Consider the following 22,410-nt stretch of genomic DNA (forward strand, 5'->3'; position numbering starts at 1 on the left):
CGTTCTCCTAATTTTCCCCTCCCTCCTCCCCCACTCCCTCCCTCTCTATACTGGGTGTTTGTTTGTGGTGTGATCAGAGACATGCATGCAGAGATCATCAGCTCCATTAAGAACTTGCAGCTGGATGGTGAGGACCCTCGCAAGCTGCTGCAGTCCTGGGGTCGCCTCCGCTTCCCCCGACACATCCTCCAGTGAGTCTGCAGACAGACCTGGCCTCAGCTCTTCTCCAGATCAATCCAGTGTTGTGGGCTCAGGCAGAACATGCTCCTATTAAATTATATATTTTCACAAAAAACGATGTCGACTATCCTAGATTCATTTTATGTTAAGGTTATCTTAAACCAGTTTAACACAACATGCCATGGGTAGTTAATAGTCGTCACATTTATAGCCACTTCTCTAAATGGATCATTAACATCTTGTGATCTTGACAATAAACACACTCCTGCTTCATCAGCAGACGTTACATGAGTGGCTCCCTTTGTAAATAGTATCTAGTTTTCTTGAGAGCTACAGCCGAAACGCCTTAAATACTTACTTCGTTAACTGCTGCATGAACATCGTCAGAAGCCTACTGGCATGTGAGGTCTTTTGGAGCGTCTTGTGAAAATATGTCCCAGCGGCCTCGCAGCATGTTACAATTTAGCACAAGTTCTGCAGTCTGACACACAGCAACATAGTGAACATGAGCATACGTTTTTGGGCCCTTTTGATGTGTTGATGAAAGCAAGAGAGCATGTCTGTCTGTATGTTGAGTCTCCGCTCAGATTAGATTTTACTTGCCATCTCCTGCAGCAAACTCCCTCCTCCTCTTCTCCATCACTCTCTCCTTGTCACTCAGTCATGCCTTGCCTCTCTGCCTGTAATTCATTCAGTCTTCCAGGTGCAACCTTTGATTCATCACTGACTGACAGCGCATGAAGAAGTCACCTGTCCGTACTAACCCGGCTTCTCTCCATCCACTGCTCCATTCCATCCTCCTGCCTCAGCTTTTAACACTTCACTCCTTCTAACTCACCCCATGTCTTCTTTTCGCCACAGGAAAAACAAGAGCACCAAACAGAAGCAGCTCATCCCCAAGGTAAACCCGAGTTAAAGACCAAAGATGCCCAGATTAGTTACAGATAAAAAAGAAAAGTCAGATAAAACAACCCAGTTGATTTTATTAGTTTGCAATCATTTTGTTAGAATCGTAATATATGACTGCAAGTAGAATATTAATTTGCTGTATTACTGCTGTGCAGAGTTTGCTGGACTCTCGGTCTCTGAAGTTCATTGTGGGTCTGACGCTACACGATCGCACCACCAAGTCTCTGCTCCACCTGCACAAGAAGAAGAAGCCCCCCAGCATCAGTGCCCAGTTCCAGGTAAAATCACACAACCCAGCATTGTGCTCATTATACACAGACACTGGGCATTTTACATAAAAACACACCGTATAACAGCAGTCCTGACCATTCAGCAAACCCCGCTCTTTGTTTCCTTCAGACTTCTCTGACCAAGCTCTTGGAGACTCTGAACAAAGCAGAGCCTTTCTTCATTCGCTGTATCCGCTCCAATGCCGAGAAGGTAAGACTTTCTCTTGTTGTTTGTTCCTTAATATCTTCTCTTTAAATCCTGAAGTTTTCTTCCAGCTTTACAAGAGGAATTGTACATTGATGCAGTGTAATTTCATATACCTCTCTTAAACAGATATTTGATCTGTTCCAAAATGAAGCAAGGGTTTTATTTCACATGATTTTAAATTCAATATAAAATCTGAAGTATGAAAACTATCACAGAATTCAGTAATGTAGAATTCTCAATGTTAAAGATTTGGGTATCTGAATGATAAGAGTATAACCAAATATGCTTACATATGAGCAGAAGGAGATGCACCTGGACGAGGCCTTGGTGGTTCAGCAGCTGCGATACACAGGAATGCTGGAAACTGTTCGTATCAGGAGGTCAGGCTACGGAGCCAAGTACACATTCCAGGTACTGCAAAGTTACTCCCCTTTTTTGGAAAATCCATGTGATAATCACACCATTTAAAATGTCACACCGGGCAATGAAGATACAGTATTTTGATGGTGAATAGAAGTTGATACAGTGGCCTGCAACAATATTACAAACACACGACGTTGATGTTAAGTCACTTAGAGCTGCTGCCTTGGTTTACAGTTTACAGAGATGTTGGAATTGTTTCAGTGTTTGTAAAATACATACTGTTTAACACTCCTCTCTTGAACAGTCCATTCATTTTCTTTCCCCTGCAGGAGTTTATCGAGCAGTTTGGAGTTTTGCTGCCAAAGAACGCCACTGCCTGTAAAGAGGACATCGCAGTGCTGCTTGGGAAGAAGATGGGCCTGGACCCCACGACATTTCAGATAGGCAAAACCAAGGTACACTGTTCATACTTTCACTTCATCTTACAAACCCAGATTCTTGTCTGCATCTGTTTCTACTCAATTTTGAATGTGATTACACTAAATTCTGCGTTTCTCTGTGTTCAGGTGTTCTTGAAGGAGCTGGAGCGACAGCAGCTGCAGGACACGCTGCACAAGGATGTCATGCGTAAGATCATCTTCCTTCAGCGGTGGTTCAGAGCTCGTCTGCAGAGGAAAGAGTTTCTGGACATGAGACAGGCAGCCAGCTTGATCCAGGTAGATGATGCAACATTACATTTTTTTGGGGGGTGTCATGTCAGTATAATTCATTTTATTTTGATAGTTTTGTTCATTTTTAATGATAAACAGAGAATTTAAGTACAGCTGTGATATTTTCTCTCCTCTCTCTTAGCGTTTATGGCGTAGGTACTGCAAAGAGGAGCAAATGCGACGTGCAGCCACTTTGATCCAGGCTGTGTGGAGAGGGCACAGACAGAGATTGGAGTTCCACCGCCAAAGACAGGGCGCTACCAAAATACAAGCCCTGGTCAGAGGCCACTCAGCACGCAGGAGGTAACAACACAGACTGCCTGTGTCTCCATAATAACTTTTGTACAATAACATAATACTAAAAGTATGGTCTAGAACAAGTTTGCTGGACCTTTGATGGACATACAATGCTCTAATAACATTTGTAAAAGACATGGTCGGCTGTTATATTTATGTTTTGTATTTTTACAGGTGTCAGTCCATGCGTGAGGTTAAACAGAGGGAAGAAGAAGAGGAAAGAAGGAGGAGGGAAGAGGAGGAAGAGATGAGGCGAAAAGCAGAGGAAGAGGAGGAAGCAAGGAGGAGGATGGAAGAAGAAGCAAGCAGAAAAAAAGAGGAGGAAGCAAAGAAGAGAGCAGAAGAAGAGGAGGCAGCTAAGGAAGCACAGAAAAAGAGAGAAGAAGAGGAGAAAAGACAGGCGAGAGAGCCTCAAACAAGAGAAGATCCAGATATAGAGCTGGTCACAGAGGAGACGCTGGATGATGCTGTCCAGGAGACTCGGAAGGAGAGAGGAGAGGAAGAAGGAGAGGTAAAAACAAGCTCACATACAGAGGAGGATGAACAGGACAAGGATGAAGAGCTGGAGGAGGATGAGGAATTAAATTTGGAGACCAACGGTACTCTGGCTGAGGCTGGACCCCAGCTGGATGAGGAGGAGGAGGAGGAGGAAGAGGAGGAGGAGGAGGAAAATTCAGAGATCCAAACACTAGGACAGTCAGATTCAAAACCTGGTCTGCCCTCTGATGGCGTCACCTCCAACGCACTGGAACCCACATCTCCAGGTCAGGCGTCAGATGACCAGGCTCCCTGCACTACCTCCACACCTTCCAATGCTGACCAAAAAAGAGTACGACCTCCGGCTGCCAACAGGGGCCAGTCATCCAGGAGCCAGGAGAAGAGAGAGCAGAGAAGACGAAGAGGGCTGGAGCACAACCAGAGAGAGACCGATCGAGCAGCCTCCTCCTCCTTCTCCTCAGCAGTCGACAAGGACCAAACATCTCCGCCGAAGAGCAAAAGCCAGGAGACTTCTAAGCTGAAAGAGAGATCAGACAGCAAGGAGCTGGACCAGTACACCTTTGTAGCCTGGAAAATGAAGGAAGAAAAGGGAGGGAAGAAAGAGGCAAAAACTTCTCCTTCAGCTTCTGGTCCTGTTCGTCCGTCTACACTGTCCCTGCAGCCCGCTGACCCTGGGCCTGAGAGAAACGGCGTAGGGGAGGGTGGGGCAGCGGCGGTAACCCTGCATCGCCGCCCTGGGGCGATCAAGGAGAAGCCAGAGAAGTGGAAGGGGAGGAGGAGTGATGGAGAATACTCCGAGAGCATCAGCTCTCCTCCACCTCACAATCGTGAGGAAAGGAGGAAAAAACAACTGTACGTCTTCTGTTATGGTCATATTCTCACATCTAGTCTGGTTATATTCTATATTTTTCATTCTTTGAACAAATTTAAAACCATCAATGAATTGATTCTCTTAACAACTGTATGTTTAGCCAAAGCTTGATAACACTTCTCTACCTCCATTGTTGTTCAGAAAGCATTAGGAACACATACACAGTGTCCTGCTGCCTTAAATGCTTGCTAGTGCACCAAATCTGCAGCTGGAAATGGCTCCCAACAAAGACACTGTTTACACCTGTAAATAAATGACAGTGCCCAGCTGTGTTAGGAAACGATGTAACTCTTTTGAAAAAGTACAGTTTGTGTATTTGATTATTTGGAGAAGTCAGAAAGATGGACACACTGTTTGCTCTATCACCAGCCTTATCCTATAAACTGAATGAATTTTTTGTCTCTAATAAATGTTGACTGAACATTTTTTACTCCTTTAAAAGTCACAGTAGATCTTCTAACAAACATTTCCAACATTTTGTTTGCTTGTGTAAGACGCCCCTTCAGTTGTCGGAACCTTTTCATAAATTGATTTGTGTCTCATCTGTATTTCTGTCCGTCCATCTGCAGGAGTGAAACAGCCTCGTCATCAATTGACAGTATGTCTCCAGGTTCTGAAGGAGCTGGCATTGTATCAGTCAGAGAGGTATTTTATATGTTCCATCTATTTTAATTCCAAAATGTGTTGTTTTAAAAGTAAAGATATACGTTTTTGACATTTAAAATTGAAAAAAAATCAGCTTTAACTGTTATGTTTTCTGTCCTGCAGATAATTTCCCCCCTAGAAGGCCATGGTGATGGCTCAAAGGGGAGCTCCATCAGAAGGAAACATCCAGATGGTTCTGGTTATCAAGATTCAGCCCACTCCATCTCATCCACACCAGACAGGTACTGCACTGCAATGCACTGGACTGGCTTACACTTTAGACGTAGGCTTGTGATTGGATGAGCAGGGTTGGTATTAAATGTGACAGAAAGCGTTTTGGGCCATACATTTCTTTGAAAAGGAGATGGACTGGGATGGATGAAGCACAGCATAATCTGTCCAGTTGGCGACTGTGTCCGTAGTATCAGTAAAAAAAAAAAGATTCTGTAATAAGAGAGAGTATTAGGAAAACGCTGAATCATTCGCACTCTCCTCTTAAGCAATATCAATGTCTGCTTGAATCAGATTCATGGGAAAACCAAAATGTGTCCTGGGCTCCTTGTGTGGCTTTGCACATTCACTGCCGGAAATTCCTGCTAACTGAATTTACTCTGAATGGATTCATTTGCCAGAAATGTACGCTTAAGGCTCAGTCACTGGGCCAAAGTTAAATCGAAGAGAGACATAGGGCGGATTGTTTTGTTTTCAATTTGTATTGTTGCTATGGTGACATTGCTTGAGCAGAGCTTGAGTATGGTGAACTTTAAATGCAGACTCTTGCATGATAATTCAGTTGTGATGCTATTTTTAAATACTGGGCATCTTACTTAATTGCTTAGATTATCTGTTTTGTCTGTTGCCAAGAAACAATCCAAGGAATCACATACAGGCATATGATTAAGAACACAAAGCAGTCAGTAACACAAAATAAACTGTGCTCTGCCGTTAGAAATAAATGACCACAGTGAATCCTTCCTGTATCCAGCATAAACATCAGTCCTCTTAGAGTTACACAGCAGTTTTGCTTAACAAGGTTTTTGAATATTCTTTAGAGCTTCTTGTGTTTCTGTGTTTCTGTGCCCTGCAGGTCAGGTGGTTTCTTCAGCAAGATTTTGAAAAAACGACCCCACAAAGAGGCCCAGACTCCAGACAACGGGGAGCTGACATTTGCTCAGATCCTCAATGAAAAGCCAACAGGAGGGGAAGGTAAATAATAATAATAATAATAATAATAATAATAATAATACAAATGGGTTGCAGACAGGTTCAGTCTGTCCTTGTCAAGTTCTAAGAAAAATTATAGGATTTTCTGGAGCAGGGAGATGAAATGTATTCCTTTTCATTTGGTTGGGTTTTTTGGGTTCCATGTTCCCAAAGCTCATAGAAAGGAGATTAATTCTACTGTAAGCTTTACCATGACTTGATCAGCACTGACTGCACTAGAACTGCTAGACTGCTGCAGTTCCCTGCTATCACACCTCTTGAAGCGAGACATGGAAAGAAAACACAGGTGTATTATCATTTTTTATTCCCGGGCCTTAACTAATCCCGCTGTTTGCTTTCTGAGAAAATACTGACCCGTGCAGGATCATGCTTAGTGATAACAAAATAACTTTACTTTGGGTTTTGTTTCATCTATGGTACTCATGCATAGTGCACATTCTCCATTAGAAGTTCAGTTTGAGAAAGGAGGTAGAGAAGTAGTCCGTAAATCATACTTTCATCTATTTTTTCCTCATTTAGTCAATTTTTACTATATAAATATTCTACTTTTCAGCCCCAACATCTGGACATCCATCTCGACCTCTTTCCCAGCCACATGGTGACCGAGCTGGTAAAGGTTTTGGCCGCAACCCCTCCATAAAGATCAGTCGTGCCACACGGGTCTCAGAGCAGTGGAACGCCTCACTGGACCGGGAAATCACCAACGCCAATGAGCTGCGGCACCTCGATGAGTTTCTGGGCAACCAGGTAAATTAAAGAGGACAGGCAGTTTACCTTTTGTACAAAATCATTTTAATTTACCCACAAAAATCCTGTTTTTTTGTGTTTCTCTGCAGGTCAATGATTTCCGCTCCAGGGGGAAGTCGCTGTCAGCCACAGAGGCCATCTTTGTAACAGCTACTATGCAGTTCAGAGAGAATATCAAAGCCATGTATTCCCTCACAGTAAGTCTATCTACAGGAACATAACGCATACATAATACATACTGATCAAAGTTCTACATCACCATCCTTTCCTCGTCCTCATTTTTTCTCCTATCCCATAAACTTTACCAGAAACCCACCATAGGCTACAAAGGTCTGATGACAGGCTACCAGAACAAAGTGATCCACCTGGCGGGTGACAAGCAGAAAGGAGAAGTCCAACTTGTGGTCAACTTGTTCCAGTCGGTGCTGGACGGCTTCATCAGAGGAGAGATGAAAAAGGAGGAAGCTGAACCTGCAAAGGTGAAACACTGAGATCTGAGATCTGTTATTAGTCAGTTTTAATTAGACCAAATATGAGAGAGTAATGTATTCACACCTGTGTTTGTTTTTTCAGCCTGCTAAAGCTCGGAAGAAGAGGAGGAAAAAAGATAAAAGTGTAAGTGTGCAGAGTTTATTATTATTATTCTTAAATCATTTTAATTCAATATACATTAGGACTTCTTATTGATTGACTGTCTCTCATTAGATGGAGAGCCCCCTGGATCATGTTTTCGTCAACTATCAAGTCAACATTATGCAGTCATGTGACCAGTGCAGTTCTTACATCTGGGGCATGGAGAAGGCCTACATGTGCAGCTGTGAGTTAACACCCCAACAAAACCCTTCTTCTTGTTTCTCATTTGTGTTCAAATCCTTCAGACTATGTGCTCTACTTCAACAGTCTAAAGCGCATGGTGCAAGTGCATTTAGGGTGTGTCCATATCACTTTTGCTATTTTAACAACAGAAAAAAAGGTTGCTGTGCCAGGCACATGGGTTGTACTTAGTCTCTTAATTAATCGTGAGTGTTTTGGACATAACATGCAATAAAACAATCAGAGTGCCATCTCCCATTCCCTCTCAAAGTCAGGCGTGCTTGCACCTTGGCGGATTGCTACTAAAATGGTGCAGTGTTTCACATTGAATTAGAGGCAGAATAATGAAATACTGCGCCATTGACTTCAGAACAGGTTTTTAATGGTAAGTATCGCACTCTCTTTCCACTGCCTCAGGATAGCAATGCACCAACTGGGTGCAATTAGGCAACAACATGGGCACCATAGCTTAACGACTTCTACATTTTTTAAAATCTTGTCTTACAGATTGTAAGATGGTGTGCCACAAGAAGTGCATCTGCAAAATAATGACTGACTGCTCCACCTTCTGTGCCAAAAAGGTAGGTTTTTATTTCTGTAAAAAACAAGACTGCCCTATTTCTCATAAAGTCTGAACCATGGAACTTTTCTGTTTGTATTGTTAGATAAATAACTACCTATTGCAGTACAATAGTACAATAGTAAAATTTAAACACAAAATTTAAACAAACATCATGTTTAAACTTTCCATAATCAGCAAAAAAAGCCCAGAGTAGCAGAAGGTAACTCAGATGGGGGCAGGACCTTGGCTCTCTATATTTTACTGCATTAATACTCTGTGATGAAGTAATATGCTTGACTTGCTATGAAGCTCTAGCGAAAGGAATTTTATCAAGAAAGACTCAACATAATATGAATCCTAACATAGAATGATACAACCTGCTGAACAATACTTCAGTGAAAGCTTCCTTTATCTTCGTTATTAAGAATAATATTTCAACAATGTGTGTTTTGCAAGGACGTCGTAGATAGATGTCAGTGAGTTGACTAGATAAGTAGACTTCTTACTGACTGCTGCTGCCTGTCTGAATTCACAGAGTGAAGAAGAATCCGGCGGGCTGCACTTTGGGGTGCGTGTGTGTCGCCTGGTCAGCGATAAGAACCCAGTACCCATGGTGCTGGAGATGATGCTGGAGCACGTGGAGATGCATGGCCTCTACACCGAGGGCATATACCGCAAGTCTGGCTCTGCCAACAGAATGAAAGAGCTGCACCAGCGACTGGAGACTGGTTAGACTGCTTCTATATGATGTTTACAGTTAATTAATGATTAACTGGGCGACTACGTTATCTCCGTTTTTATTTAACTAGCATAACATGCAGGTAAAAACTTGATTTTTCTAGTGATGTGTCATTGTTGATGTGCTTAGACCCCCACCAGGTCTGCCTCGAAGACTACCCCATCCACACAGTGACAGGCCTGGTCAAACAGTGGTTGAGGGAGCTACCAGACCCACTCATGACCTTCACTCATTACAGTGACTTCCTACATGCAGTGGGTAAGGAGGCTGATCCCCACCAGGGGGCAGCATTTTACAATCTGAGTGCTGGACTTTTGTTTTCAGCCTTTCCTTGATCTGCAGCTGGTTGTCGTTATTTATGACGTGAGGCTAAATTTTGACATTTAAGGTGGAAAAGGTTAATCACACATGATTAGAAATGACAAGAAGACATTTTCAAAATACAAAGGACTCAATAATTAGTTATGGAGTGTGATTCATTATGTGTTTTCTCCTTCCTCCAGAACTGCCAGAGAAGCAGGAGCAGCTTCATGCCATCTACAAAGTGCTGGAGGAGCTTCCTACTGCAAACTTCAACACGCTGGAGAGACTCGTCTTCCACCTCGTCAGGTAGGGATTCTCTCATTGTGGCCTTGTATATTTTAATATGGTTTTTACATATATTCATCATTGTTCTCAAAATGTATGGCATCCAAATATCGCACTCACTAGATTACATGTTATTTTTCTTTGGTGGTTGTTTTTTTTATTCTTGACTTTAGTACTAATGTATTGCATTTACCACAGCAGTTGAGTCACAATATGAATTATATTTACATGCAGCTAAAAGAAAAAAGCTAATATCTAATACATTTCCTTGCAGGGTGTGTAAGGAGGAGGCTCACAACCGCATGTCTTCTAACTCGTTGGCCATAGTTTTTGCCCCGTGTATCTTGCGCTGTCCAGACAGCGCTGACCCGCTGCTCAGCATGAAGGATGTTGCCAAGACCACCACGTAAGACTGCAATGAAAGAAAAAATAACAAACTCTGCTTTCATACTTAATATAATAATAATTTTCTTGTGTTGTGCCTTGTCCATATTACATGCACACCCTTTGCATAACCAGTGAACAGCTGTAAATGACCATACATACTCATATTGTTTGCCATCGTGTTCTCTTCTCCCCCTATAGGTGTTTAGAGATGCTCATCAATGAGCAGACCAGACGCTACAATGAGAAGATGGAGGAAATTGAGCAGCTGGAGTACGCTGAGGCTCTGGCTGTTAACCAGCTCAAACTCAAGAGACAAAACACGGTGAGGAAGAAAACCCTGCCTGGCTCTGGATCACATTTGTTCGATTCAGTGTGCTCTCAAAACCATGGCAATCGTTAGATTGCTGATTAACCTCAAGCCTGGATGTAAAGGAAGGAATTACATACATTTAAAAATTCACTTATGGATTATTATGAAATACACTGTACTAGTTAGTGTTGTCTTTCAACACCATTTACAGCGTAGAACAAGCCCAGTATCAGAAGCTTTCATTCTGCAGTTACATGGGTAACATAGCCAATGTTCCTTGTCTCTCCTTAGCACTACTGGCATTTACCTCTCAGGTTCTCAGCTCCTTACAAAGGAGTGGTGGTATGTATCATTGAGTTTTCCTGGTACAGTAGATCTGGTAGTTGTAGTGTATCGTAGTGTGCCATGTAGAAGCACCTGTGCATGGCATGTTAGATGTGGGTGACTTGATGCTCTGGCTGTATTTTTGTTTTTGTTTTGTTTTTGTTTTTCTTCATCCATCTTTCCCTAATACTTTTTACTCTTCCTTACTAACTGGTAGTAGATTGCATGTTGCTGTTAGTCTGGTTTAGGTCCTGCTTGTGATGTGGAGGATTTGCTGTTTGCCATCATTCTTGTTCTCTCTCTGAGGGGACAAGATGGTTCTGGGTTGGTGTTGTGATTGCTGTCTTTGGAAGACAATGACCTAACTTGCAAAGCTTGATGGTAATGATGCGCATTTGTCTTTGTGCTGTTCCAATGTCGTCATATCCTATTCCATTTTTTTTTTTATCGAGAGAACATCACAAAGCTCTGAGAGTCATGGTATTTGCCGGCTGTTGAGTGGTTAAACCTGTCTGGATTGTGGTGATGTGTCTTCTAACCCGTTACCATAGTTATGAACAGTTTGCCTTTGTAAAACCTCCTCACACCAATACTGTTTTGAAAGGGCAAATGTTTTTATTAGCTTATTTTTTGTCACTGCATTTATTTTTCTGTAGATGCATGAAAACCAGAGGCACCGTCCACCTTGCTCTTCTCGCTCTTCTCACTAACAAATTTTGGAATCAGTTTCAGATTTGGGTCAAAGCCATTTTTATGTTATAGCTATTTCATGTTTGTTATATAAATATAACTTTCAGGTTGAGTTGGGTATCAGTGTGTGCTGCTCTGTCGTCTGCAGGTGCATGAGAAGGTCAGTTCTGATCTCAGCGTGGTCCCTGAGAATGAGCCTCTGGACTCAGACACAGAGGCTGAGAAGAACCTGGTGGAACGCATCAAGTCCATCAAACAGGAGAAGTAAAGAAACCCTCTTCATTATTGTGTCTGTATCCAGAGGCGGCAGCGTCTCTCTCTCCAGTCTCTCACTTCTCTGACGTCCTTATCATCTGTCCTTTGCAGAGAGGATCTGGCCTGTCGACTGCCAGAGATGGAGCAACCTGGTTCAGACCAGGAGAACTTGGACTCCGAAGCCTCACTGAGCTCCGAGAGTCTTTTGGATGAACAGCAGCGCTCCTCTGCCCACAGCTCAGAGCCTGAAGGTCAGTATTAAGGTACAGTCTGGACGTTCTCTCCTTCTACCTGTTTCTCTCACTCACCTGTGGGTTTCTGACCAGACCACGGGGGCCGCTGGGTTGGGCCCTTCCTGTGTTTTGTGGTGCAGGTTTGGACCAGTGATGGTGATTGGGGCGGTGACGTCTGCTCTGTAACAAAGCAGGTTGGAGGAACAGCAACCGTGTTTGTGTGTTTGTGTGTGTGTTTGTTAGCATACGTCTGCACACCCATGTATGCATGTAAATGCATGTGTGGCACAGAAGCATGCTCAAACCTTATCCAAATGAGTTAATTGAACATTTGGCACACCATATCACATCAAATGTTTGCTTAATTGTACTTAGCTGTACATAGTTTTTGGTAGATAACATGGTTGCATGATCTTCCGTTGGTCTTCACCCTCAGGATTACTGTGTAAATTGTTAAGGAAAACATGTTTATTTCTCCCACTCTTCTTTTTTTTTTCTCCCTCTCTTCCAGGACGAGGTGGCTCCCAGCTGAGGAGGTACAAGCCCATTTGTCTACCCAAACCACCCGACCTGGCCCAGCGACCTAAAGTCCTCTGTGGACGCTTCTCTCTGTCAAACCTCACCCCTGCTAGCTCCACCTCCTCTCTGTCCAGCTGCGCTTCTTCAACCTCCGAATCCTCCAACGCCTCCCTCAGGCATCCGCTGAAACGCCGCAACCCCGTCATCCCAGACACAGTTAAACTCCCTGCAGGTGTCTCTCTCTCCCAGCCTGCAGCCTCGAGTTCAACTCAGACTCACGTTCCTCCTGGAAATCGAGCTCCTAAATACTTGGTCAGGAGAAGAGAGCAGCCGGGCCGCCGTAAAGACAGCACCCAGTCCCTGTACATCGACAACCCCGAGTGTGACCTGTTGTTGCATTTCTCTTCCTGCCCTCCCTCCGCTTCCTCCTCCTCCTCATCCATCTCTTTGGTGGCGCGCTCTCCTCAGCACCACGAGACACAGGCCTCAAAGGGCCAGAGACGTTTTTCTGACCCAGACATTCCTTACACGGAGGAAGACGTCTGACCAGGATGGAACAGAGAAGATGGAGAAGTGAGGATGAGTAAAAGCAACAACCTCTCGAGTAGACAAAAGGAAATGAATATAAATGGCATGCAGAGCTGCCACAGATGACAATGATGGGATTGTAGAAAGCCAGAAGAGGATAAAAATCAAGGGGGAACATGGAGGAAGAGAAATTATTGAACATGATGAGATGTACTGTAGCCACAGTCTTCTGTTCATAAAGTTTGAACAGAAATTAGACACAGTGGAGGGTGTTTGGTTGCTGTTGTTAGAGGGAAACTAATCAAGGAACTGCTAATGTGTTTAAAGTCTTGTCCAACGTTACAGTTAAAATAAAAAACTGGACAAGATGTTGCCAAGCACCTTTTCTATCATTTTGATATAATGTGGGTACAGGAACACAGGCTGGAATTTCTGTCGCCTCATAATGATGGAATTTTGTTTTTTCTTTCCCCTGTTTTTTTTTGTTTTGTTTTCTTTTGTTTAACACATTTTTGCTAATTCAAGGAAATAATAGAGGTTCCAGTCGCACTTTTCATTTCTTAGTTCTCCTAATGAGCAAAACATGCTCACTGAAATGTTAGCTAGTGCCTTGATAATGTACAATTATTTTGAACAAGAAGCTCATTTGTCATGTCATTATTGTGGAACAGTGCAGGGAGGGTTATCTGGGATAAAGAGAGGGGACCTTTGTCTCAGAGTTTTGTGTTCATTGTACTGAACCGACACAAGACGGACATGTTCGGAACAAGGACCTAGACATGCGCAGTGCGACTGTTGCACAAAGGACAACAGTCTGTCCACCTTCACCTTCTACCTGCCGCACAGCAAACACCAGATAGAAGTCATCGCCTTCACATAGCAAAGGGAAATGGGAGCAGCACACGCCACTTTCTTCCTTTTGAGACGACAAAAACACAAACACAACACCGACCATTATGCAACAGCCGTGCCATGATGTCTTTAAAGCTCAGAGTCCTTGAACTCACCTTACCCTTTTCTAAAATGAACTTGGCTTCACTCAGCTGTGGACAGTCCCATAATGAGCAGCTTCTGCTGAAGCACATTTCAGCTTTGTATGAAATGTAATACTAATGTTCCCCTCTGACTGCTGTTGAATGATGTCTGCTAGTCTGTCTGGATTATGAGGAAGATGTGTAATGTGTAACAGAGAGTGTATGGTTGGGACTGAATGACGTGAACTGTAATGGTTAGTATTAACATGAAATACAAAACGTGATGCTTGTAACATCCTCTGCTGTGTGATTTGATCGGGCGCAGTTGGAAAAGTATCTCAGTGTTGATTTTGGACACATAACACCGTTTACACAGTGGATGATAAACTCACCAATTATGAAGTGGAGAATATTCAGGTTATGTACTTTTTTTTGATGTGAACTATGAACCATGACACATCAGACAAAATTAAATTAGTCTCCTCCAGATGCACTTAGACCATTTACACCAATATTTTAACTAGTAATATAAAGGAGGGATGTAAATTAATTCAAAATGAATTCACTATCTGTTTAAGTTTTTACCTTCAGACAGGTAACCTACATTTCAGAATGTTAATTCTGGCAATCTGTGAATCTTCAGTCAGCTCCCTCTCTGTCTTTGGGAAGAATTTGATATGTTGCTCTGTCTCGCATAATTATCTGTGCGTAACACAAACTGTGTTTTCTTTTTATTTTTTTAAGTGTGACTTTAAAAATGATCCTAAATCAAAAGAAACAATCAGTGTGAAAACACACATCTCTATTATTTTGGGGTTGAGTCCAAAAAAAAACTTGCAACCCTGTGATCTTCTGCCTTAATTTCTTTTTCTTTATTACATTAACATTACATTGCAATTACATTAAGTATGTTTTAAGTCCAAATTGGTTCTTCATCAGGTACAGAGGAATTAGAAATAATAAACAGGATAAAAGTTTTTGCTCATGTGTTGAAAATCTTCATCCAGAAACTTTGACATTCAGTCTCTTCAGGTAAGATCTTATTGTTTTAGCCTCTTCAGAGCTCATATATTAAAAAAATGACGGTTTTATATTAACTCTGACCTAAAACTTGGTTTAACTGGTTGAATGGATTTGGTTCCTGTTTCTATAGCTGCAGCAAAGACTGTTGATAAACCTGAGGTCGTCTCAAAGGTAAGTACAGAGTGCTGTTTCAACAGGACAGTGAAAGGAGTCTGTTCAAGACAAAAACATCTTATAGTCTACATGGAGTTACGGCCCTGAAGCCAGGCATACTTGCTCAGCTTTTACAAAAATACATTGTGACTTGTCGTGTTTGGCAGGTGAATGAATACATGGTTTCAAATAGCTTTATGAAAATGTGTACAATCAGTAATATTATTTATTGTAAGGTGAATTTATCTACACGGCACGTTTCAGAAGAGTTAACTGAACTCAAGTTAAAGTTTTACTTCAAATTTGTTTTATGAGCTTAGAAAATGCAAAACTGAATAAAGTTATCTGAACCTGAGAAAGAAAGTTCAATAGACTTAAGATATTATGTTGAATCAACTGTTTAGTTACACAGACAACATTACAGACAGATTAGCTTTCCTTTTAAATTTTCCTCAGTTTAAACAGTCAGTTCTTCATTTGACATGAGGCTGCAGCTGCTGAAGCCAGTTTGCACCACAGTCAGACAACATGTGAATCTGCTCCATGTAACTCTGGTAAATTATCAATGTGCAGGGGGAGGGACCGAACATTTTCAACCTTCATCATGATTTGCATTATTATGAAAAGAAACAACCATGACTTTCCATCACATGTAGGCTTGTTAAAGACACACAGTATGTTGACCTCATATCTGTTTTCTGCAAACTATGAAAAAATATGAGTCTGGAGAGTTTTAACTTTCAAATATTTCATACTGGAAAGTCTGTTGATGTACCAGTTCTCTTTCTTTAAAAACTTAATGTAATAATGAGTTCAGTGAACTCTGAGCAGTTTATTCATTCAACTCATAATTTCAAGTGAAAAGACTCAGAACAAAGATCTTAAATCATCTGAACATTCAAATTATACCTTCTGAATTGAAATGAACAAAATGTACATAGATTAGGTGATTCCACCATTCCTGCATCGTTTCAGTGTATGATGAATACAATATATTGCTGGTTAATTTTCTGTTGACCAACAAAGAGAGGGATCTGATTGGTTTGTGGTAAAATAATGAAACTGCACTATATGTTAATGTTAGCAGGGGCATAAAATGTTGCTCCTCCGGAGGTTCATCCTGTCATAGAACAAACTTAATATGCTACTTGTAAGGATTTATGTACACGAAAAGGAAGAAATAAAAACAGAGAAATAGGCATTGCTGGATTAAACATCACACATAAAGCTTTGTGAAGTTTATTAAACATCGCAAAGTGCCGTAAGTGTACACGAGTTCACGGTTTTTGAATTAACGAATAAAAGTGGGCACATACGTCCATGAGTGGGAGAGCTGTGGCGTCATACTGCTGCGACGGTGTGTCAGCTTCAAACATGGCGTCCAGGTTGGAAATTAATTTTATCAGGTTGTTGTCTCGCTGTGAATCAATCGCCTCGGAGAAACGAGGGGAGACGGAGTGGAGGTTAGAGAAGGTGAGGCGACACAAACACGGAGGAAATGTCACCGCTCGGTGCTGTTTCCCTCTGACCTTCATAAGCTAAAGTTAGCATGACTGTCGTTGTTGTTGTTAGTCGCAGCTGGTTGTTAGCCACGTCGCCACTGACAAAAAAATGAAGAAACGAAAAACGGGCAGACTCGTGTTTCACAAAAAAAAAAAACAGATTTAAATATTGCACAGCTGAATTGTAGGTTGCGTGTTAACCTTGCTGAGTGCTCAGTTTATTTTCTGTATGAAGTGACAGAATAACGTCGTGTTGCTCTTCAGCCCAGATCAGACCACCACTGTCAGAGCTAAATAATGTCCAGATATTCACATATAAACACAAACTTACCATCACAGTAAAATCACAAAGGTGCTGGTGACACACTGCTTAAACTAAAGAGAAAACTATAACGCGCTAAACCATAGCCAGGGTTAAATTATGTTGTGCTTTGCTGAGGTTTGTTTCTAATTTTTTTGCCCACTGGTATTACTGATATATCTATTAATTTGGTGGATAATCAATTGGAAATACTTTAATTCAACAGCACCACAAATTACAACCTCCAAAATCACCATGAAGTTGATGTAACTCCCAGATCCAGCTTTCATTAGCTCATCATTAGCTATCCTTATTTTCATTATCACTTAATCTGGCAGTTATTTTCTCCATTGAATTGTTTTATACCTTTTCTGATCTGAGTCTCGTCAACAGTCCAAAACCCAAAGATATTTGTTTTTCTATGACTGATGAAGAAAAGCATCAAATGCTGATATTTAAGAAGCTGAAACAATTATTAAATGGTTCACTATAGTTTTCTGTCGATAACTGATCATTTAATCAACTAGATCTAGATACACCTTCCTAGACTGTCATGAACCTTCCTGAAGGTTCATTTCTTGTAGGTCTAATACAATAAACAGGTCTAATACACCCGTATTACACCTGGACCTGATAAACTGGCAACTGAGTTTGTATATTTGCCTTAATTAATCGTTCATTATCATTAGGAGTGAGTTTTACCCAGTTTACCAATATAAGTTAAATGTTAGGTAATTGTATGCCATTGATATTCATCACAGCAACCAGCTGTGATTTCAAGGTAACACTGTAAATTATGAGGTGGCAAATTATTTTGAGGTGGTTAGACAGGACTAACTAGATGGATATTTTTTTAATCCACAGTGTGTTCAGGTTTTCCATGTTTTAATTTAAGATGGCTGCACAAAGGCACAACACATGTACATCAACTATTCAAAATATCTTTCGTTTAAAAAAAAAAAAAAGAAAAAAGGAAAAGTATAATCACTGTCTCTGTTTTGTCTGCTTTAGTATGTTGGTGCCCTGGAGGAGATGTTGGTGGCTCTGAGGAAAAGCCCAAGGTAACACCACTACCTCTTAATTTCTCAATGCATTTATTATTGCTAACCTGTAACACACATACAGTATATCTCTGTTGTCAAATGTTTCCTGTCACCTTGGGTACAGTCACTTACGCAAAGGCAACTAAAGGTTTTCAACACTTGCAAACCACAAAGCTTCTGATGCAAGAGGATCTCACGTGTTACTTTGTGAACAAAGAGTTCTTCTGTCACCGCTCGCACCAGTTTTGTTCATGACCATGTAATGAGTTTATAAAGAGATGTAATAATACTGTTATTCAATAACACATTGTGTCTTTATCCAGCAAACCCACACCAGAAGTCCTGACTGAGTTCACAAGAAAAGTAGATTTTCTGAAAGGACTCCTAGAGGCAGAGAAACTGGTCAGTGGCAGTATTTTACAGCTTTCTGTACTGGATGTGTCATTATTATTTTTGATATTTATAGCAGCACTTTAAGCAGTAATTCATTTTCATTTTTATCTTTAATCTTAATCTAATTTTCTTTTTCTTTTTTTTTGTTCTCTCTTGTTGGGGCAGTTTTCTGATCTCACATCTTTCCTGCTCTCGTTCACAGTCTTCACCAACAGAAAAAGCTTTAGCCAATCAGTTCCTCGCCCCCGGGCGAACACCCACGATAGCCAATGAGAGGATGCCTGCCACTAAAACTGTCCACATGCAGACGAAGGCCCGGTGCACAGGAGAGATGAGGGATGAGCTTCTCGGCACGGTAGGATGAGCATACAAGTGTTTGTAACTTTAAAGCCACCGTCAAGACATTTCTATTTATACTTGGCCACAAAGGCTGTGCTCTCCACGTTAGAAACACTTTAGGGTCTGGAAAAAAAAACGTGATTCGGAAATTTGAATGCCCAATTAACTCAAAAATGTTCCTCCTTTGTGTCATTACAGGGTTTGTCAGGCAAAGGTAAGAATTATTTTGTAGGTCAAAGGGATCTTGAATTCAGTTTCTCTACTGGGGAATGGCAGCTACTATTTATAACAAACTACAATTCTGGAAATGTGTTTTTTAAGAGTTAAATCTCTTTAACAATTTCCTCTTTATAGGCACATCGGAGACAGACTTGCGAAACAGAAGGTAAAGCTTTAAATATTATTTCTTATCAATAAGAACTAATGATGAATATATTTCTATGTTTTCATACATCAGTGTGTAACATCCTCTGATTTCCTCCAAAATGCTCAGGTTCATTCGCAACGCTGTTAAATTTATGAACGTTTCAAATACAGATTCAGTCAGGACACTGTGTCATTACTCATTAAATTATTTTATCACTGAACACATTGTTGTGTCTGTGGATAAGAGACATCCCTGCAATAAAAATAAAGATGTTAATAAGGCCGTCCCACTGCGTGCAGAGGTCTTCCTCTGGATGAGCGTCAGTCTGCCGCAGAGCTGGACGCCGTCCTGCAGCATCACCACAACCTGCAGGAGAAGCTGGCGGAGGACATGCTGAACCTGGCCCGAAATCTGAAGAACAACACAATGGCAGCGCAGAACATCATCAGACAGGACAACCAGGTAACTGGATAAACACCTGCATTCATAATGCTGTACACGTCAATCATATCGTATTTACAGGGTTACTAAAATATAAAGCATTTACCTGTCAATGATGAATTACACCTCCCACACAAACATTTTCAAAGTAATACGTCACCTTGTCTGTTTCCCATACCATTTCATTTATAGACCCTGGTTAACAGAGACAAGGATAGATTCAATTACAGGCTAAAAGCAATATTCAACTAATGCTTAACAGATCAGATCAATAACAGATCAATTATCCAAGCAGCACAGAAACATATTATTAGAAGCCACTGCTGTTTAAATCCGTTATAATACACGTGTGTGTGTGTGTGTGTGTGCGCGTGCGTGCGTGCGTGCGTGCGTGCGTAAGTAAGTAAGTAAGTAAGTAAGTAAGTAAGTAAGTAAGGCAAAGACCATAATGAGGTGATGTGTGTGTAAAATAAAAAAATAAAATAAAAAAGTCGCGGGCCCCTTTTAAACATGGACTCCGCCATATTGTCGTTAGGAATCCCCTCCATGCCGGCTCTCTCTTTTACACACCGGTCTGGCTCTGTGACTGCCTCCGCTGTCGGCTTCAAGGCGGAACATCCCGTGTTTGTACTTTTTATACAGAATGGCGAGGCAGAATAAAGGCGCAACATTCCCGCCTTAAACAGGCTGTGTTAAAGGGGTGAATGATTAAGGCAAGGTGAGGCAGAAGCATGTGACTGGAGGATGGATGGGTGTTGCAGTTTTCAGAACATATCAGAATAAGCAAAGGTTTGACGATTACTCTCTAATATTGTTATTTATTTATTTTAGTTCATTGTCCAGCTTTTTGTCACAGATTACTGTTAATAGGCCAAGAAATGTTGAAGTTTTGTGAATGTTTATATTTAAATTTATCTGTGCTTTAGCTTGATCTTGGGTATATTCTTATAATTGGAAGTTGTCATTTTATATTTTTGTTGCCCAAACATTTTCCCCTGCTGATGCCACGTGTCAGCCCAAGCTGTCCACAAGTGGGCAGTATAAGACAAATAATATTCCCAACCAGCCTGTGAATCCACCTTGTGCAAAATCTATGAGTTATTATTCCTTCCACTAAACCGGCTTGTAGGTCTGACTGCTAAATATTTATCTTGGCATTTCCCAGACTCTGAGCCACTCCATGCGCCAGGCAGACCTGAACTTTGAGAAGCTGAAGACGGAGTCGGAGCGATTGGAGCAGCACACCAAGAAGTCTGTGAACTGGCTTCTGTGGCTGATGCTCATCCTGGTCTCCTTCACCTTTATCAGCATGATCCTCTTCATCAGAATCTTCCCCAGACTCAGATGATGACTGTGTACAGTCCTGAACTGTTAGTCCCTCATACTCCTGTGTTTACAAGAGCAGTAGCTACATAGGCCTCCATAGATCTACACAGCATGTCTGCATATGTGATACAGATCAGTAGTGGTCCAAACCAAAACAACTCAGTCTGATGGGCTGAAAAAGATTGCACTTCTCAAAACTGAAATTCTTCCTCTATACGGTCTGATGAAAGAAAGATGCAGAAAGTGGTTTGAAGTATCAGTAATCATTTTTTTAAACAGCACAGAACATGAATGGAGGTAAGGAGCTACTTGGAGGGCCTTAGGGAGCAGCAACATAGTCTTAATACCCAGACAGCAGGGACTGAGCCTTAATTATTTTAATCCCTCATCAGGTCGGCTACCAGCCATTCAGTACATGTATGCACTTTCTCACTTAGTGAGACTAAAGTCAAAGTCAGGTTTTTTAGAACATTATTTTTCACCATGCATATATCAGAGTAAGTTTATGAACCGTCCACCATCTACTGCACGTTGCCCTGGAAATCCACGATCTCATCACTATTTCAAATAACTGAAAACTGAGTCCAAAACAATCTGACTCATAAATAGCTAAAACCTACGACACCTTTCTTTAACCTCACTGAATATTTAATAACTGGTTTATAACACACTGTAATGTAGGTTGAAGGCATTGTAAGTGTTTATTAATGTGCAGTATTTGTCAAGAATTGTAACTTCTCATCTGAAGAGGTACTTCATGATATTGTCAATTATTATCTACTTATTTATCAGCCTCAACGTACAGGAGGACTTACAGTTGTTGAGAAATACATTCATAAAATTCTACATCTCTTCACAACTACATTATATTGTGTTATAAACCATTTAAGAAATGTTTATATAATGCATAACATTAAATGAGGGGGGTGAAAGTGAAGTGTTCCCAGTTATTTCCCTAAAATGAAATAATGCAAATTACAAAACAGATTTCAAGCAACAGTTTGATTTTTCATCTGCTGGTAAAAGTTTTGGAGACAGTCTTTGTCGAGAGGTTGAGATCTTTGAGCTGTTAGATTTAATTTATTTCATTGCTCTGCATATTTCCATTATCCTCAGTCCTGTTCTTTGTTTGAGAGTCTGCGTGTTTGGGAGGCTGACTCCATAAATGTACATCAGGTGACGATATCTGTTGATGTTGGTAATGACTGCGGAGGCCGCTGATGTTGATAAAGTAAGACTTTGTTCTCATTACATACTGTAACCCCACGTGTTCCAACCCCTTATAAACATTCATATATCATTTAGATCTGCAGTTGTGTGTGTGTGTACAGGATCACAACAAAGTAAAATTATTCATCTCCTTTAATTGTGTTCGATTGAGTAATAATTGTGAGTACTGTATGTGTGTTGTGGGAGCTGTTTGAGACCTTTATCCATAAACTCAAATACCAAATTGCGCCCTCTGTGCAGAAATACCTAATGATGCAGTGACTTCATGTGGCCAGTGTGTGTCAGTCATGATCTTACAATATGAGCACGTAATGACCTCCATGACCCTGATGGCCTGATCAAGCCCATGAATCCTAAATTAACCCCACTACTCATTTAGAAGTGATCTGAGGATTGAAGTATGGCTAAATAAAGGCAGCTGGCCACAAAAAAAGCACATGACGACCATA

At 41.2% G+C, this 22,410-nt stretch overlaps 2 protein-coding genes across 10 annotated transcripts in view; both read left to right on the top strand.

Annotated features, from left to right (window-relative positions):
- The window catches only part of LOC130170622 (unconventional myosin-IXb), a 56,725-nt gene extending 41,905 nt beyond the window's left edge, over positions 1-14,820 (top strand). For 2 of the 9 annotated variants that reach the window (XM_056378101.1, XM_056378103.1), the window contains 27 exons: positions 78-191; positions 1,042-1,081; positions 1,245-1,367; positions 1,489-1,569; positions 1,867-1,977; positions 2,259-2,384; positions 2,496-2,645; positions 2,782-2,942; positions 3,111-4,286; positions 4,875-4,950; positions 5,074-5,192; positions 6,038-6,156; positions 6,728-6,921; positions 7,011-7,118; positions 7,230-7,400; positions 7,495-7,536; positions 7,627-7,738; positions 8,242-8,315; positions 8,832-9,024; positions 9,165-9,293; positions 9,539-9,644; positions 9,898-10,029; positions 10,209-10,332; positions 10,612-10,662; positions 11,483-11,598; positions 11,701-11,840; positions 12,334-14,820. In XM_056378101.1, coding sequence (XP_056234076.1) covers positions 78-191; positions 1,042-1,081; positions 1,245-1,367; positions 1,489-1,569; positions 1,867-1,977; positions 2,259-2,384; positions 2,496-2,645; positions 2,782-2,942; positions 3,111-4,286; positions 4,875-4,950; positions 5,074-5,192; positions 6,038-6,156; positions 6,728-6,921; positions 7,011-7,118; positions 7,230-7,400; positions 7,495-7,536; positions 7,627-7,738; positions 8,242-8,315; positions 8,832-9,024; positions 9,165-9,293; positions 9,539-9,644; positions 9,898-10,029; positions 10,209-10,332; positions 10,612-10,662; positions 11,483-11,598; positions 11,701-11,840; positions 12,334-12,887 — 4,642 coding nt within the window. In that variant the 3' untranslated portion in view covers positions 12,888-14,820. Of the gene's footprint in view, positions 1-77; positions 192-1,041; positions 1,082-1,244; positions 1,368-1,488; positions 1,570-1,866; positions 1,978-2,258; positions 2,385-2,495; positions 2,646-2,781; positions 2,943-3,110; positions 4,287-4,874; positions 4,951-5,073; positions 5,193-6,037; positions 6,157-6,727; positions 6,922-7,010; positions 7,119-7,229; positions 7,401-7,494; positions 7,537-7,626; positions 7,739-8,241; positions 8,316-8,831; positions 9,025-9,164; positions 9,294-9,538; positions 9,645-9,897; positions 10,030-10,208; positions 10,333-10,611; positions 10,663-11,482; positions 11,599-11,700; positions 11,853-11,962; positions 12,017-12,333 lie in introns of all 9 variants that reach the window. The other 7 variants (XM_056378104.1, XM_056378105.1, XR_008828020.1 and 4 more) reach the window with 6 other exon arrangements.
- Positions 14,821-16,344: 1,524 nt separating this feature from the next.
- use1 (unconventional SNARE in the ER 1 homolog (S. cerevisiae)) lies at positions 16,345-22,410 on the top strand. The gene is made up of 8 exons (XM_056379441.1): positions 16,345-16,492; positions 17,834-17,883; positions 18,189-18,267; positions 18,461-18,613; positions 18,796-18,811; positions 18,952-18,982; positions 19,264-19,426; positions 20,571-22,410. The coding sequence occupies exons 1-8, from the start codon at positions 16,394-16,396 to the stop codon at positions 20,751-20,753; spliced, it is 774 nt and encodes a 257-aa protein (XP_056235416.1). The 5' UTR covers positions 16,345-16,393; the 3' UTR covers positions 20,754-22,410.

Source organism: Seriola aureovittata, chromosome 6, assembly GCF_021018895.1.
Source record: "Seriola aureovittata isolate HTS-2021-v1 ecotype China chromosome 6, ASM2101889v1, whole genome shotgun sequence".
In the NCBI taxonomy this organism is placed as follows: Eukaryota; Metazoa; Chordata; class Actinopteri; order Carangiformes; family Carangidae; genus Seriola; species Seriola aureovittata.

What these genes read in the sequence shown, in the direction of transcription:
- use1 (XM_056379441.1), top strand. Translation starts at nt 16,394, where the DNA reads ATGGCGTCCAGGTTGGAAATTAATTTTATCAGGTTGTTGTCTCGCTGT. An exon ending in CGGAGTGGAGGTTAGAGAAG is followed by an intron (nt 16,493 to 17,833) that starts GTGAGGCGACAC and finishes TGTCTGCTTTAG; the next exon opens with TATGTTGGTGCCCTGGAGGA. An exon ending in TCATCAGACAGGACAACCAG is followed by an intron (nt 19,427 to 20,570) that starts GTAACTGGATAA and finishes GGCATTTCCCAG; the next exon opens with ACTCTGAGCCACTCCATGCG.